Source organism: Paroedura picta, chromosome 13, assembly GCF_049243985.1.
Source record: "Paroedura picta isolate Pp20150507F chromosome 13, Ppicta_v3.0, whole genome shotgun sequence".
NCBI lineage: Eukaryota > Metazoa > Chordata > Lepidosauria > Squamata > Gekkonidae > Paroedura > Paroedura picta.
Genome location: NC_135381.1, coordinates 14,064,657 through 14,078,130, shown reverse-complemented (window position 1 = coordinate 14,078,130; position 13,474 = coordinate 14,064,657). Strand labels below are relative to the sequence as shown.

Here is a 13,474-nt window from a genome sequence, read left to right as displayed (position 1 = left end):
ATAGGAGGAGAAAATTGCTCATGAATGAGGACGCAACAGAATTGTTATACTTGTGGACATTCCATAAAAGGGCAACATGCAAATGAGGGATTGAAAATAGCCAATTGTTAACAGACTTGAGACTCTAGGATTGGTCCAATCCAGGGACTCCGTTAAGGCCCAATCAGGTTCCTTGGCCGGCAGTCTGAAGTGTATATAAGTGCCCCAGTGTTTGTTGTTGGGTGTTTCTGATTGGAGCTGGAATTAATAAAGAACTGATTGCTTCCCAAGAGCTGTGTTTGCAGGCCTAATATTGGTGGCGAGGTTGGGATTGCATTAAGGGCCAATCAGGTTTCTTGGCGGGCGGTCTGAAATGTATATAAATTCCCATGAGTCCTGGTGTTTGCTGTTCTGTGTCTTTTGTTGGAGCTGGAGTTGTTTTTGAAGAACTGTGTCCGTGTCTACCAAACCCACAGACCTTATAATGATGAAGATGCCTACCAGATACACAGGACTTACAAGAATGTTAGTTTGTTATTCCAGTAAGGTCTGTGCATCTAGTATCTAAGCACACACAAGCTAGACTAAGGCGAACCCGAGCTGGGTGTCAGCTGGATATCGATGGCGTCTCTCTCCCAATTTCCCGATGACCAGCGACTGATTGATGGTTTGCTTCTCTGATTTGCATGGAAGGAAGAGAAAGGAATGCAGCACAAGGGCAAAAGGTCATTGGCAAAAACTGAAATGTTTGTCGGGAGAGGCGAATCAGCATGGAGGCAGTGAGATTTTAGAAATGCAGTCAGGCCAAACAATTGCATTTTAATTTAAACGAGCAAAAGGATGTCTGGGTGCTGGGAATAAATCTGACACTGATGCATCTTCTTTCTTTCTTTCTTGAGAACAGAAGTGTTTCGATTTCTCTGGCCAAGCTCTTGAGAAAGTGAATTATTTCTCTTCTTGCGGAAGGTGACCTGCACGGAGTGATCGGCCAGGAAGATGGAGGAGTCTGATCCTGCAAAGACTGATGCTTGTCTCTAGGGCTTGCCTGCGTTTGCAGAATGTTGACAACTGAAATCCAGCTATTAACTTCCCTGTCCGGAGGAGAAGAAGCTACCTGCTCAATACACTATTGTGCCTGTACTTCGTCAGACCTTACAAATCTTATTTTTTCCACTAGTGCTTCTGTTTTAAATTGTTGTTGGCTGCTTTGAGAACTCATTTTAGGGGGTTCAAAGAGCTGTTCTGACCGAGTAGTAATATCAGGGCTCTCTCAGCCTCCCCTACCTCACAGGATGTCTGCTGTGGGGAGAGGAAAGGGAAGGCGAGTGTAAACCGCTTCAAGACTCCTAGTAGAGAAAAGTGGCATATAAAACCAACTCTTCTTGTCTCTCCCCCCCCAATAAATAGTGACACATATATGTATATATTGTCTAGACTTCCTCCAGTCTTCGTTGATGCTCCCCCATCCTTCAAAACACAACCCTGCTTGACTTCCCAGATGGGGCTACTCCCTACCATTTCAAATACCAATAATGACCTAGCAGATCCAAAGTAATTTTTAAAAAAAAGAGTGTTATTAGCCTTACTAATTAAAACGGGCCTTAACTTTACTTGACTAGCACTCCTCTTGATTAAGGCTGTGATGCTGTGTTTCCTCTTATCTGAGAGTCTGTTGAACTCAGTGGTATTTATGGCTCTCAGCTTTTAGTGTCCCCATGAAAAGCTTTATTGGGAGTAATCCTCACTGAATAGACATGAGTGGGGTTATTTATTTATTGTAGGTTGCGTGGAGTATATAGCCCAGGGACTGGAGGATTGCCTGGCAGCCAAGCAGTGGACCATTCGGAAGTGGCTTTCCGTTGCCTACTTCCTCATAATTAATTAATTAATTAATCCAATTTATAGCCCACCTTCCCCCTTGGACTCAAGGCGGATCACATCACAACACCCCATAAAACCCCATAAAATCCCCTTTAAAACCTTGAAACTATAAATATCTCCAACACAAGATAGTAGAAGGCAAAATCCTGCAGCCTCTGCATAACCTCCAACAAAGGGGTTCGTCAGATGGAATAGCGTAGCTTGAGGGGGCCCATTTGATCTTAACAAACCCAACCTCAGCTGAAGACCTGACAGAAGTGCTCTGTTTTACAGGCCCAGCGGAACTTTGACAGCTCCGTCAGGCTCGTAGAGTCCCTTGGAGGGGCTCCATCCAAATCCTTGGAGGTCTCCCATTCAAATACTAGGGTTGACCCTGCTTAGCTTCCAAGATCTAATAGAACCTGGGCTATCCAGGTTAGAGCTTGAGTAGGATAAGCTGACCTGTTAGGATAATGAGATTGTGGTCTTCCAGATGTTCACGGACTACAATTCCCATGAGCCCCTGCCAGGAAACGCTGGCAGGGGCTCATGGGAACTGTAGTCCATGAATATCTGGAAGACCGCAGGTTGACTACCCATGGTCTACAGCTCTGTAAGATCCTTCTGATACTGAAAAAGAGGTGGCGGTAAAAGGTTTTTAAGGACAGTTATCATTCTGTCTTTATGTCTCCCATAAAGCAGGGGAAATGAGAAGTACAAAGTCATATTTTCCCTTTAGAGGTTACCTTTTAAGATGATTCACTTTGGCACAGAGACAGTCCATGATTGTAATAATGCTTAATATCGTATGTTTGGTTTGGTGCCAGGCCACAGAATGTTGTAGTCCAGAAGAGCAAAGATGCATGGTTTAAAAAAACAAAAAACAAAGCAAGGTTAACTCTCCAGCCAGTTTGGTGTAGTGGTTAGGAGTGTGGACTTCTAATCTGGCATGCCGGGTTCGATTCTGCACTCTCCCACATGCAACCAGCTGGGTGACCTTGGGCTGGCCACGGCACTGATAAAGCTGTTCTGACCGAGCAGTGATATCAACGCTCTCTCAGCCTTACCCACCCCACAGGGTGTCTGTTGTGGGGAGAGGAATGGGAAGGCGACTGTAAGCTGCTTTGAGCCTCCTTCGGGTAGGGAAAAGTGGCATATAAGAAAACTCTTCTTCTTCTTCTTCTCCTGCATTCTTCATGGTTAGGGGGTAGGCAAAAAAACTGACCTAGCAGCCACTTACCTGCAACTCTGGTTCTTAGTCTGGGGCATTGCATCACATAAAGATGTATGATATTAGTGTTGCCAGCAGGCCTGGAGAAAATGCCCTGTCCCTTTTAAAGCTTAGCGCATGGAAATGGGCAGTGGAAGGTTTTCATGTCATGAAGGTAAACAACCACCAGTGAAGCCTCAATTTATGTTTTTATAGTTTATTATGTTGCACTGGTTTTTAAAATACTAGACTTCAATTAATAACTTTTCATGTTTATTATTTTTTTTATTAAGTAAATTGCTGTACGCATGTTCCTAGAGGGGTGCAATTAAAACAAAATTCTGAATGAATGAATGAATGAATGAATGAATGAATGAATGATTTATGGCCATTTTTTTCTCCAGGAAATGATCCACAATTTGACTTATTATATGACAGTTTCTTTATGTCCAGGTCAGGCTGTCCAGATCAGGCTTTAGATGTAGGTGCGTGACCATTTGAAAATAAAAATATATAGTGATGTGAACCAGCTTGGTGTAGTGGATAGGAGTGCGGACTTGTAATCTGGCGAGCTAGGTTTGATTCTGTGTTCTTCAACATGCAGCCAGTTTAGTGACCTTGGGTTCGCCACAGCACTGAAAAAGCTGTTCTGACTGAACAGTAATATCAGAGCTCTCTCAGCCTCACCCACAGCCCTGATAGAGCTGTTCTGACAGAGTAGTAATACCAGGGCTCTCTCAGCCTCACCTCCCTCACAGGGTGTCTGGTGTGGGGAGAGGAAAGGGAAGGGGAATGTAAGCTGCTTTGAGACTCCTTTGGATAGAGAAAAGCAGCATATAAGAACCAACTCTTCTTCTTTTCTAATTTATAGGCAAGGATATCTGAGGAAAAGCATGTGATGACTGCTCAGGGTTAGCATTAAGAAGCCTACTGAATGAGACCATTCTGGTCCAGCATCCTGTTCCACACAATGGCATACCAGTTGCCTTGGGGGACCAGCTGTAATCTCTGGATCAGGGCCATACGTAGCCCTGCATAGAGCGAATTACAGTAATCCGGCCTGGAGGTGACTGTTACATGGGTCACTATGGCTAGGCCAGATAGGTCTCTGATGCAGATAGTAAAAAGCCTGGTGAACTACATTTGTGACCTGCATTGATAAGGAGGCCTCAATGGTCACCCCCAGGCTCTTGACAGTGCATGAAGCTGTCTGTTGCATTCCATCAAGGCAGGGAAGGCATGCTTTCTCTTCCGGTCCTTTCTTCCCCAGACACGGGACTCCATCTTCAAGGGGTTAAGTTTCAGGCGGCTCTGCAGAGCCATCCTGCCAGAACATCCTTTAGCAATGAATCTCACAACTTAATTACCTGCTGAATGAAGAAGCACTCCTTTTTGTCTATTGTCTACCAACTTCATTGGAACTTCTGTGTTCTAGTATTATGGGAAAGTCTTTTCTATCTATTTGCTCTAGCTCATTCATTAAGAAGCCAGCCTTCCAGGGCAGGTGACCAATCTCCTGGGCTCTCTTTGTTTAGCAACAATTAAGCTCTGATTAAAATTTTACGAGCGTTTGTTTGGCTGAGGCTTCGATTCTGATGGCCAGGCTGGTGAAGTGACTTATGGGGGCCTTTAATCCCTTTGCCTCTCTGTTGGATTTTTAAACAACCCAAGATGACAGTTTGGAGGACAGAGTGCCACTTTAGAGGCGTCTGGAGCAACATGTTTTCTAACTTTCAATAAAGTGCCCCATTAGCAGGTGATAGATGAAAGAGCTATAGACAAGCCAGGAAAATCAGTGGATTGATTCTGCAGGGAATCTCAACACATTCTCCCCGTGACTTGTATGCAGAACGTTCTGGGCCTATTTGTAAAATTAATATTTTGCACACACCTGAGTGACTTAAAGCTATTCACAAAACCTTGTGAAAGTTGGACGGTAATTAAAGATTGTGTAAGGTATGCCTGTCTCCCTGAGAAAAATGGGGAAGGCCATCTCGAAGGGGAGCTGAAAATGTAATAGGAAAAATGGCTTGCTTTATCTTTGGTGGGCTTGCCTGGTAGTAGAAATATTCTGGGAAAATAATGTTTAAATTGTTAGAAGAAATATTAAGAGTGAAAGTATCAAATGAACCTAAATGTGCTTTGTTAGGCATGGTACCCAGGAGCTGGAAATCAGAGAGAAATACATTGCAGAGAAAGTTGTTAGATGCTGCTAGAGTGGCATAATTTTGGAATCACAATCCTGGAGGAGAAATATCTCAGTCATGACCATCATGTTTAGAGGCATGAATTGTTGGTCAAGTATTTTCCCTTTTAGAAAGCTCCTTGAGCTAGTGGTGGTTGTTTAGGGTTTTAAAAAGCTGGACTGAAATAAAAGGGGGACCAAGTGAAAATCCAAAAGCCCAGAACACAAACCATATATATCTTTTATTTGGGCCAATCCTTATAACGGTGTACGTTCTTGAGTTCTCCCGAATTCTTCTTCAGCCTGGATTTTACGATAATTCCAAACCCGCCTTAAAAAAAAAAACAAAACAGGAAAAGGAAGACTCTTCAGGACATTGTGTAAAATTCTGGTGTAGAGATTACACACAGCTGGCACTAGTATTCAGTGACGACAGATTCAAGTGGGTGGCTGTTCTGTCTGAAGCAGATCAAATTTCGAGTCCAGCGCACCTTTCAGACCAACCCAGTTTTATTCAATACCTTTATTCAATACCTTGAATAAAACTTTTGTCAGTTTTAAAGGTAACACTGGTCTCAAAATTTGTTCTACTCATATTCAGTGACACTAGCTTTTTATGAACCGAGGTCACAAAATGGTTACACTCCACACAAAAACCAGAATGAACAACAAATACCAGTTATATTTCCCTGCCTAGAGACATACATGTAACCCGCCCGGAGTATAAGAAGGAAGGTGGGCTAAAAATTAAATAAATAGAGAAATCTGAAAACTTTCTTAGCCTCTGATGCCACCAGGATACTCTGTTGGGTTTTTGTGTGTGTTTTTGTTTTACTAGACATAGGGTCCCTTTTTGTAATCTAAAATCAGACTCCAGGAGCACCTTTGAGACCAACCAAGATTTATTCAGGGCGTGAGCTTTCGAGTGCAAGCACTCAGACTTTTTGTAATCTAGTCAGTTTTAGTTTTTCTGGCATTTGCGCCAGTCGCAATCGATGTCGAGACGTTCGCAAATCCTCCACTAGTGGGCGCGCAAGCCTTCCCCTCCAAGTCCGTCCTCATGTTCTCTTTCTGCCACCCAACCCTTTTCGCTGGCGGAAAGGCGGGAGCCGCTCTATTTGTACTCTATGGTCAGCAGCTCGGCCGAAGAAAGACTCGCTGGGAGAGAGTGGCGACGGCGGGGGCCAATGAGAGGCGCGCGTGGAGGAATTCCCGACCTCGGTCCTAAAGAAGAAAACTGAGCAAACATCTCTCTAGCACTTCCGGCTCCCCACTGACCACGCCTGCGTGGATAATGGCGACTTTAAAAAGGGACAACTCGACTTGACTTTCAGTGGCAAACAAAAAAGTGCCCGAGGCGGCAAAACCTTTAAACCAACTTAAAGACCTGAGACTTTTTAACCCTCATAAGGTGGCACTTCACGTCGAAAACCAGACGTGTCCATCCTTAGAACCGCGCTTCTCCCTTACCTCTATGCGCCAGAGGCGGGGTTAAACCGGCGAGACCCGCCCCCGGCGGCGCCCGTGAGCCAATGAGGAAAGAGCGTCCGGGAGTGGCAGGTTAGGCGGTCATGGCCGAGGTGAGGGGCAGTTTCTCAGCCGGGGAGGGGGCCGCAGAGTAGAGGCGCCGCTCTCCGGAGTCGAGGCCTGCCCGTTCCCCCTCGCGCCCAGAACGAAGAGTCGCCCCCCCCCAGGCTGCCTCTATAGAGACCCCCCCCTCTTATCCTTCTCTCCTGATCAATAAGTGGCGACCCCGGCCCTTCTCTCCAGGTTGCAGCAGGCATTCACCTCCCCCCCCCCACTGTCGCCTGATTGTCGTCTTGGCTCCCCCTTCCTTTGCATAGACAGGCACACTCCCCCCCCCCCCCAGCCCACTTCCTTGCCCCCAGGTTCAGGAGCCGGCCAGGGGTTCTCAGGGCCCTCCCCCCCAAAAAAACACCCCCTTTCTTCTGGCTTGCTAGAGTATTCCCCCCCCCCCCCATGCACCAACACTGAAGTCCAAAGCACTTGGGTTCTTCTTTGCCCCTTGCAGGCAGCCTTTGGTCTGGGGGGCCACCTCTGGCTTTTGTGCTTGTGCAAAAGGCACCCCAAGCCTTCTGTTCTCTGCTGGCTTTGTGCATGCTCCCCTCGCGCGCGTTTCTCCATTGTGGCGCTTTGCTGTTGCTGCTCTCCTGCAGGCTGTTGTCTGGCTCTGGGGTCCAAGGCCCAGCATGCCAAGAGTAAATCGGTATCCTCTGGAAATGATAATAATAATCCGGCCGTGAGATATAGTCCTTAATGCCTTTCTGCTCCACCCCATAAAACGGAGAGTCCTCGCTGGCCGCTCTTGAATCAAAGTTGTGCCAAATTAAGGGCTTTTCAGTATCTGTGAGAGCGTGGCAGCTGGGGGCTTAGCATCCTCTTGTGTGTTTAGGTGGTTTCCCCATCAAGGTACTGAGGAAGGTCTATAACGAGCAGGGAGAGTGTTTTGGCCCAACTCTGCTCTGCACAGTTTTATGTGGAGCTGTCACTTCCAAAGGGGCAGCATTTTGATACCCTTTAACACCCGAACAGCTTCCTATCGTTGCAGATAAAAATATCAGGCTGAAAACAGCGTCTCAGAGGCATGCAAAGGGTGCTAGTCCTCAGTGCATTCCTCCGCAGAAGGCCGGAAGGGGCCAAGCTGGCATCCTAGGTTCCTCTTGCTTGGCTGCTGCTTATTGCAGCCTCTTTCTCTGTAGCACAGCAAGGCTTGGGCTGTGCCCTTCTTAGCTTAGTTGGTTCCCCAGGCCTCTTGCCATGGCTGGTGCCATAGCATCTCGGATGAGTTTCAGCTCTCTGAAGAGAAAGCAGCCGAAAACCTTCACGGTGCGGATTATGACCATGGACGCAGAGATGGAGTTCAACTGTGAGGTAATGGCTGGTTTGTTGCTCCGGAGTCAATTTATTAATGTGTTTGCTCTCTCAAACCATGGGCCACTCACAAACGCATGTCACTGAACTTGTGGCTCCTTTTCTTCTATTGGTTTATCTGTCAGGTTTGTATCCTGCCCTTCAAAGGCTTTGCATATGGTTTTTAATGTCTGTATTTTCAAGAAAAGCCATTTCAAAAAGGGAACATTGTGAACTGAGAAATGGCCTCTGCAAATCATCCATCTCCCAAACCTCTTTTTAAAACTGCAAATTGCTTAACAGCAAGAAGTGTTATAGGTTAAAAGATTTTTTATGTACGAGATGTAAAGGGTATGAACTGGACCATTTAGTAGATGAGAGTCAGAAGAAGGTAGATAGCAATTAAAGGTATAAAACTATTCAGGAACAGTTTTAACTGGAACAGTTGTGAGCATTAATCTAGCTGGATGCTTTGATGGATGACCTATTGATGGATGACCTAGGACTTGAGCGTAATTGATTTTAATGAGGTCTGATTCCTGGAAAGCAGGGTTGAAACAGGTGCCCTTTCCCACCCTGTTCTCCTTGCACTAGAGATGTTTATGATGTGGTAGCTAGCCTGACAGACTGGTGCACTGGGGAAAGGAAAATTAAGAGTAAATTAAAAACAGACAACCTGAATTCATCCAACTGTGGTGGGGAGAGGAAAGGGAAGGCCACTTTGAGACTCCTTCAGGTAGAGAAAAGTGGTATATTATAAGAACCAACTCTTCTTCTTCATTAATATCATGGCTTTCTCAGTCTCACCCACCTCACAGGGTGTCTGTTGTGGAGAGAGGAAAGGGAAGGTCACTGTAAGCTGCCTTGAAACTTCTTCGGGTAGAGAAAAGCGGCATATAAAACCCAACTCTTCTTCCTTATGGCCACATTCTACCGTAGACAGATATTAAGCAATCAAGTGGCATCATGCGACAGGTCACTCGATCAGCATGGCATCGCTGGTCATAGTTAAAGTGAACAAGCAAGTTCAGCTCCTAAGCAGGATGCGTGCCTTCATCTGGGTCAGTTAACATGAGGATGTCCCTGAATCACAGAAGGCTCTTGCCACTAACAAGGGAAGAATGCTTGTTGCCCCTTGTAACATTCTATAGCTTTTTTCAAAAAGGAGATGTTAATACGGATTTTGCCAAATCAGAACAGCATTTTATTAACAATATAAATACATGCAGTCTCATATAATTATGCATACATGTTCTTCTGTCGCATCAAAGCACCTTACTTAAAAGCTTGCTTTGAAAGTGGGATCATGCCACAGCCCTTTCTTTTGGCCCTGTCTATTACTCGTGATAAGTAATAGACATCTAAATAAGATTATCAGTGCAAGGAAATACTGTTATAATTTTATACCTGGATGGAGTGGGCATGGAAGGATCAAAGTACATTTGAAGGGAGTGTGAAGACACTGTTTCCTCCTGATGTTTGTAAAGGAACAAAGGACATTTTAAGCCTGCAAGATTTTGATCCGTCAAGGTCACGTTTCCTCGTTACCTTCTTCTTCTCCTTCTCCTTCTTTTTTTACAGCAAATAGTTTCTGCCAGTCTTCATATCAAAGCTTTTAGGAATCTTTCATCCATTTGCTTGCCATTCTGAGGCTGCAATCTTTTGCATGCCAAAAGGAAGATTCATGTGTTGGTCTGAAGCAGCACAACAAAACAAAATCGGAGTCCAGTGGCACCTTTAAGACCAACCAAGATTTATTAAAGGCATGAGCTTTCGAGTGCAAGCACTCTTCCTCAGACTATGAATTGACCATAATGACAGTGGGAATATAAACAGTGGGAATATATATGGTAAGCATATATGGTAAGCATATATATAGTAATTTAATTTAACAGGATTACATTTTGGTTATATATTCCCACTGTCATGATGCTCAGTTCTTAGTCTGAGGAAGAGTGCTTGCACTCGAAAGCTCACACCTTGAATAAATCTTCGTTGGTCTTAAAGGTGCCACTGGACTCTGATTTTGTTTTGTTTAACCCAGATGCAACTCCTACATTGTTCAGCTTGGTTGATAGATTGCAGTCCAGTTTCATCAAATGCAGTGGAAATTACTTCTGAGTAGACATACCCTGGATCAGTCCCTTCTAGTCCAGCTGGAAGTATGTTTTGGAAATGAAGTCTTTGTGTGAGGTTCCAGCTGAATGTTCCTGTTGATTTGTGAAACGGCGTTTGGAGTCCTTCTGTCTTGTCTGTGAATTTTGAGCTCCGCATTTCCGTTCTGCAGAGATGCCACTGGCCATCCCAGCTGATTTCATGACCTTTAATACTCTTGTCAGTGTGTGCTTTTGTAGGTCTTGAGTTAAAAGCGAGCGGAGAAGCTTTACCAGCAGCAATAACGTGGAACGATTTTCTACTGGCAAATTGGTCAAGGCTCACCTTCTATCTTATTACTAGTTCACTGCCAGCTTCAGGCTCTGGAATTTGTTATCTTCCTTTGTAGCCGATAGATACCTGTTCGCCACAGATATATTTACCTGGCACAAAGTGAACCAAAAGCTTTCCTTTTTTGGCCCACTGTAGGATCAGGTGACCTTTACTTAAGTCACACAAAGAATAAAAGAAAGAATAAAAGTTCTTCCATTCGATTCCTTCAAGTGATTAAAGGAAGGAAAATGAAAGAGTCTTCTACTTTCCTTAGTCCCCTTTTCATCTTCAACTATATACTGGGTGGGGGGGGGGGGAATAGACGGTAAGGAGGAGGAGGAATGGTCTACTCTAGTCTGTATTTTGGGGATGCCACATGCTTCTTTAGAATGATAATTGCACGAGAGAAGTGTACATTGTCACATAAACTGATCCTTCTGGGGTGCTGATGCTTCACAATAAAACTGCAGCTATTAATAAACTTGAGCTTTATAATTATAACAAACATTTGTATTGTAATGTCCAAGAAGTGGAGCATTGTTAGACCAGAGGTGTCAAATTCAAAATAGTCCAGGGGCTGTATTTGCTAACTAGCAGTTGCCTATAGCTGTTCACTAAAGCAACATAATAATTTCCTTTTGAATTTGACATGAAACCAGGAAATTCTATCCGAGATACTAAAATTGGGGCAGGGGTGGGGATTGCAGCTGCACCGGGTGCTAGAACTGGGGAGGCTGCCCTGACTGCGCCGGGCGAATGCTGGCAGGGGCTCATGGGAATTGTAGTCCATGGACATCTGGAGGGCCGCAGTTTGACTACCCCTGATATAACAGAACATTTAGCTGCACCCAGATGCAACAGATGAGCCGTGGAAGTCCTCAGCCTTGCTTTACCCATGCTGAAGACTTCCGTAATTAGTGACCTTGGGCTCGCCACAGCTCTGAGAAAGCTGTTCTGACCAAGCAGGAATATCAGGGCTCTCTCAGCCTCCCCTCCCTCACCGGGTGTCTGTTGTAGGGAGAGGGAAGGGAAGGTGATTGTAAGCCCCTTTGAGACTTCTTCGAGAAGAGAAAAGCGGCATATAACCCTCCTTCTTCTGCATCCCACTCCAGCGAGCTTCTGTGTCGTTCCCACTTCTTTATACAAACGCCATCCTATTTCCCTGCTCCTATTTTGCTGCAGCTTCATAGCTGTAATTGCCCGAGAAGCTCTTGTGGGTCACTTGTAGGAAGGACACCGTACGCCTATAAATTGTATTACCGTAGCGATACTTGGGCTGGCTGCCCATTTCAAGTAACTCCTGTTGCAGGTTAATAAATAATGTATGCCCCATTAATAGGTTCTCCCCAATCTGACATCTCAGGACAGAGGACGCAATCGCGGCCCGTCACCAGAACCGGATGCACAATCCCCGTCCCCCCTTTCCGCACCGTTTGGCTGAGTTTTAAGTGCTTGCTTCTGTTTACTTAAAACATTTGGTGCTGATAAATTACAAGCGCTCCGCATTCAGTAAAGATCATAAATCCCCGGCCGGCAAAACAACAGCCTCGCAGCACTTAGTTGTGTCTATAAGAGAGTTTGTCCACGTATTCCTCTTAAGACTCGCAAATATATCTAACAAACTACGTGAAGATAAAGCTAATGGAATATGACAGGGCCACCTACGAGAGGACATTCATTCTCCTGCCGCTGGCTCAATAGGGGCATCGAAAGGGAGGAGGCGTGTGGGTGCGCTAAGCCCCATTACACCCAGACGGCTTCAGAGCGATGGTAGCCCTGCATTTAAATGATGGCTACGCCTCTAGTGCAGTTCTTGGTTTGAGGAGGTAGCTTTATTATACCATTCCAGCCAATAGCTCTAGGTTCTGGCAGTGGAAGAACTCTGCTTTCGGGCCTTTGCTTATAGAGGGCAGTGACCCACCCATCAGAGGTTTCTGTCCTAAGTCTTATCGTGACTTCTGAAGGATGAAGAATGGTAGCACAGGCCAGCGTGGTGTAGCGGTTGGGAACGGCGGCTACTAATTTGCCGAGCCGGGTTTGATTCCCTGCTCCTCCGTATGCAGCCAGTTGGCTGACCTTGGGCTCATCACAGCCTTGATAGAACTGTTCTAACCAAGCAGTAATATCAGGGCTCTCTCAGCCTCACCTACCTCACTGGGTGTCTGTTGTGGGGAGCGGAAAGGGAAGGAGAATGTAAGCCGCTTTGAGACTCCTGGTAGAGAAAAGTGGCATATAAGAACCAACTCTTCTTCTTCTTACTTCTCACTTTCCTGCAGGCCACTTGTGTTACTATGGCTGTGTGAAGTTGGGATCATGGTGGCACGCATTATGCTATGACATTCATTTTTCATCCTTCCCTTCCACCCAAGGCCTAGTCTCTACCATGGAAATGATAAAATATCAATTGATTGGTTGGCTGGCTCCCCCGTCTTACTCCCGCAACCCCTTCTCTGAAGGGGCATGTCACTGCTTCCGGGGTTCCTCTAAGCCTGAAAAATATTTCAGGGGTTCCTCCAAGGACAAATGGTTGGAAAAGGCTGGTCTAAATTATATGGGCTTAGTCAGTGGCTGTTCTCTCTTGCCCTGGAGGGGCGGACTAGAACCAGTGGGATGAAATTAATTCAAAAGAAATCCTGTCTAAGAATCAGGAAAAAGTTCCTGACAGAGTGGTTTCTTAGTGGAACAGGCTTCCTTGGGAGGTGGTGGGTTCTCCATCTTTGGAAATGTTTAAACAGAGGCTGGATAGCCATCTGACGGAGAGGCTGATTCTGTGAAGGCTCAAGGAGGTGGCAGGTTACAGTGGATGAGCGATAGGGTTGTGAGTGTCCTGCATAGTGTAGGGGGTTGGACTAGATGACCCATGAGGTCCCTTCCAACTCTATGATTCTATGAAGGGACAGAGAAAGGGTTGAGGAGATGCGTGGCTGCTGGTGGGAAGTGTG

At 45.6% G+C, this 13,474-nt stretch overlaps 1 protein-coding gene across 7 annotated transcripts in view; it reads left to right on the top strand.

The window, feature by feature from the left end:
* The first annotated feature begins 6,763 nt into the window (after window positions 1-6,763).
* Window positions 6,764-13,474, top strand: part of NF2 (NF2, moesin-ezrin-radixin like (MERLIN) tumor suppressor) — a 76,256-nt gene continuing 69,545 nt past the window's right edge. For 4 of the 7 annotated variants that reach the window (XM_077307566.1, XM_077307565.1, XM_077307564.1 and 1 more), the window contains exon 1: window positions 6,765-8,126. In XM_077307566.1, the coding sequence (XP_077163681.1) occupies window positions 8,013-8,126 (114 nt within the window). In that variant the 5' untranslated portion in view covers window positions 6,765-8,012. Of the gene's footprint in view, window positions 8,127-13,474 lie in introns of all 7 variants that reach the window. The other 3 variants (XR_013226152.1, XM_077307563.1, XM_077307568.1) reach the window with 2 other exon arrangements.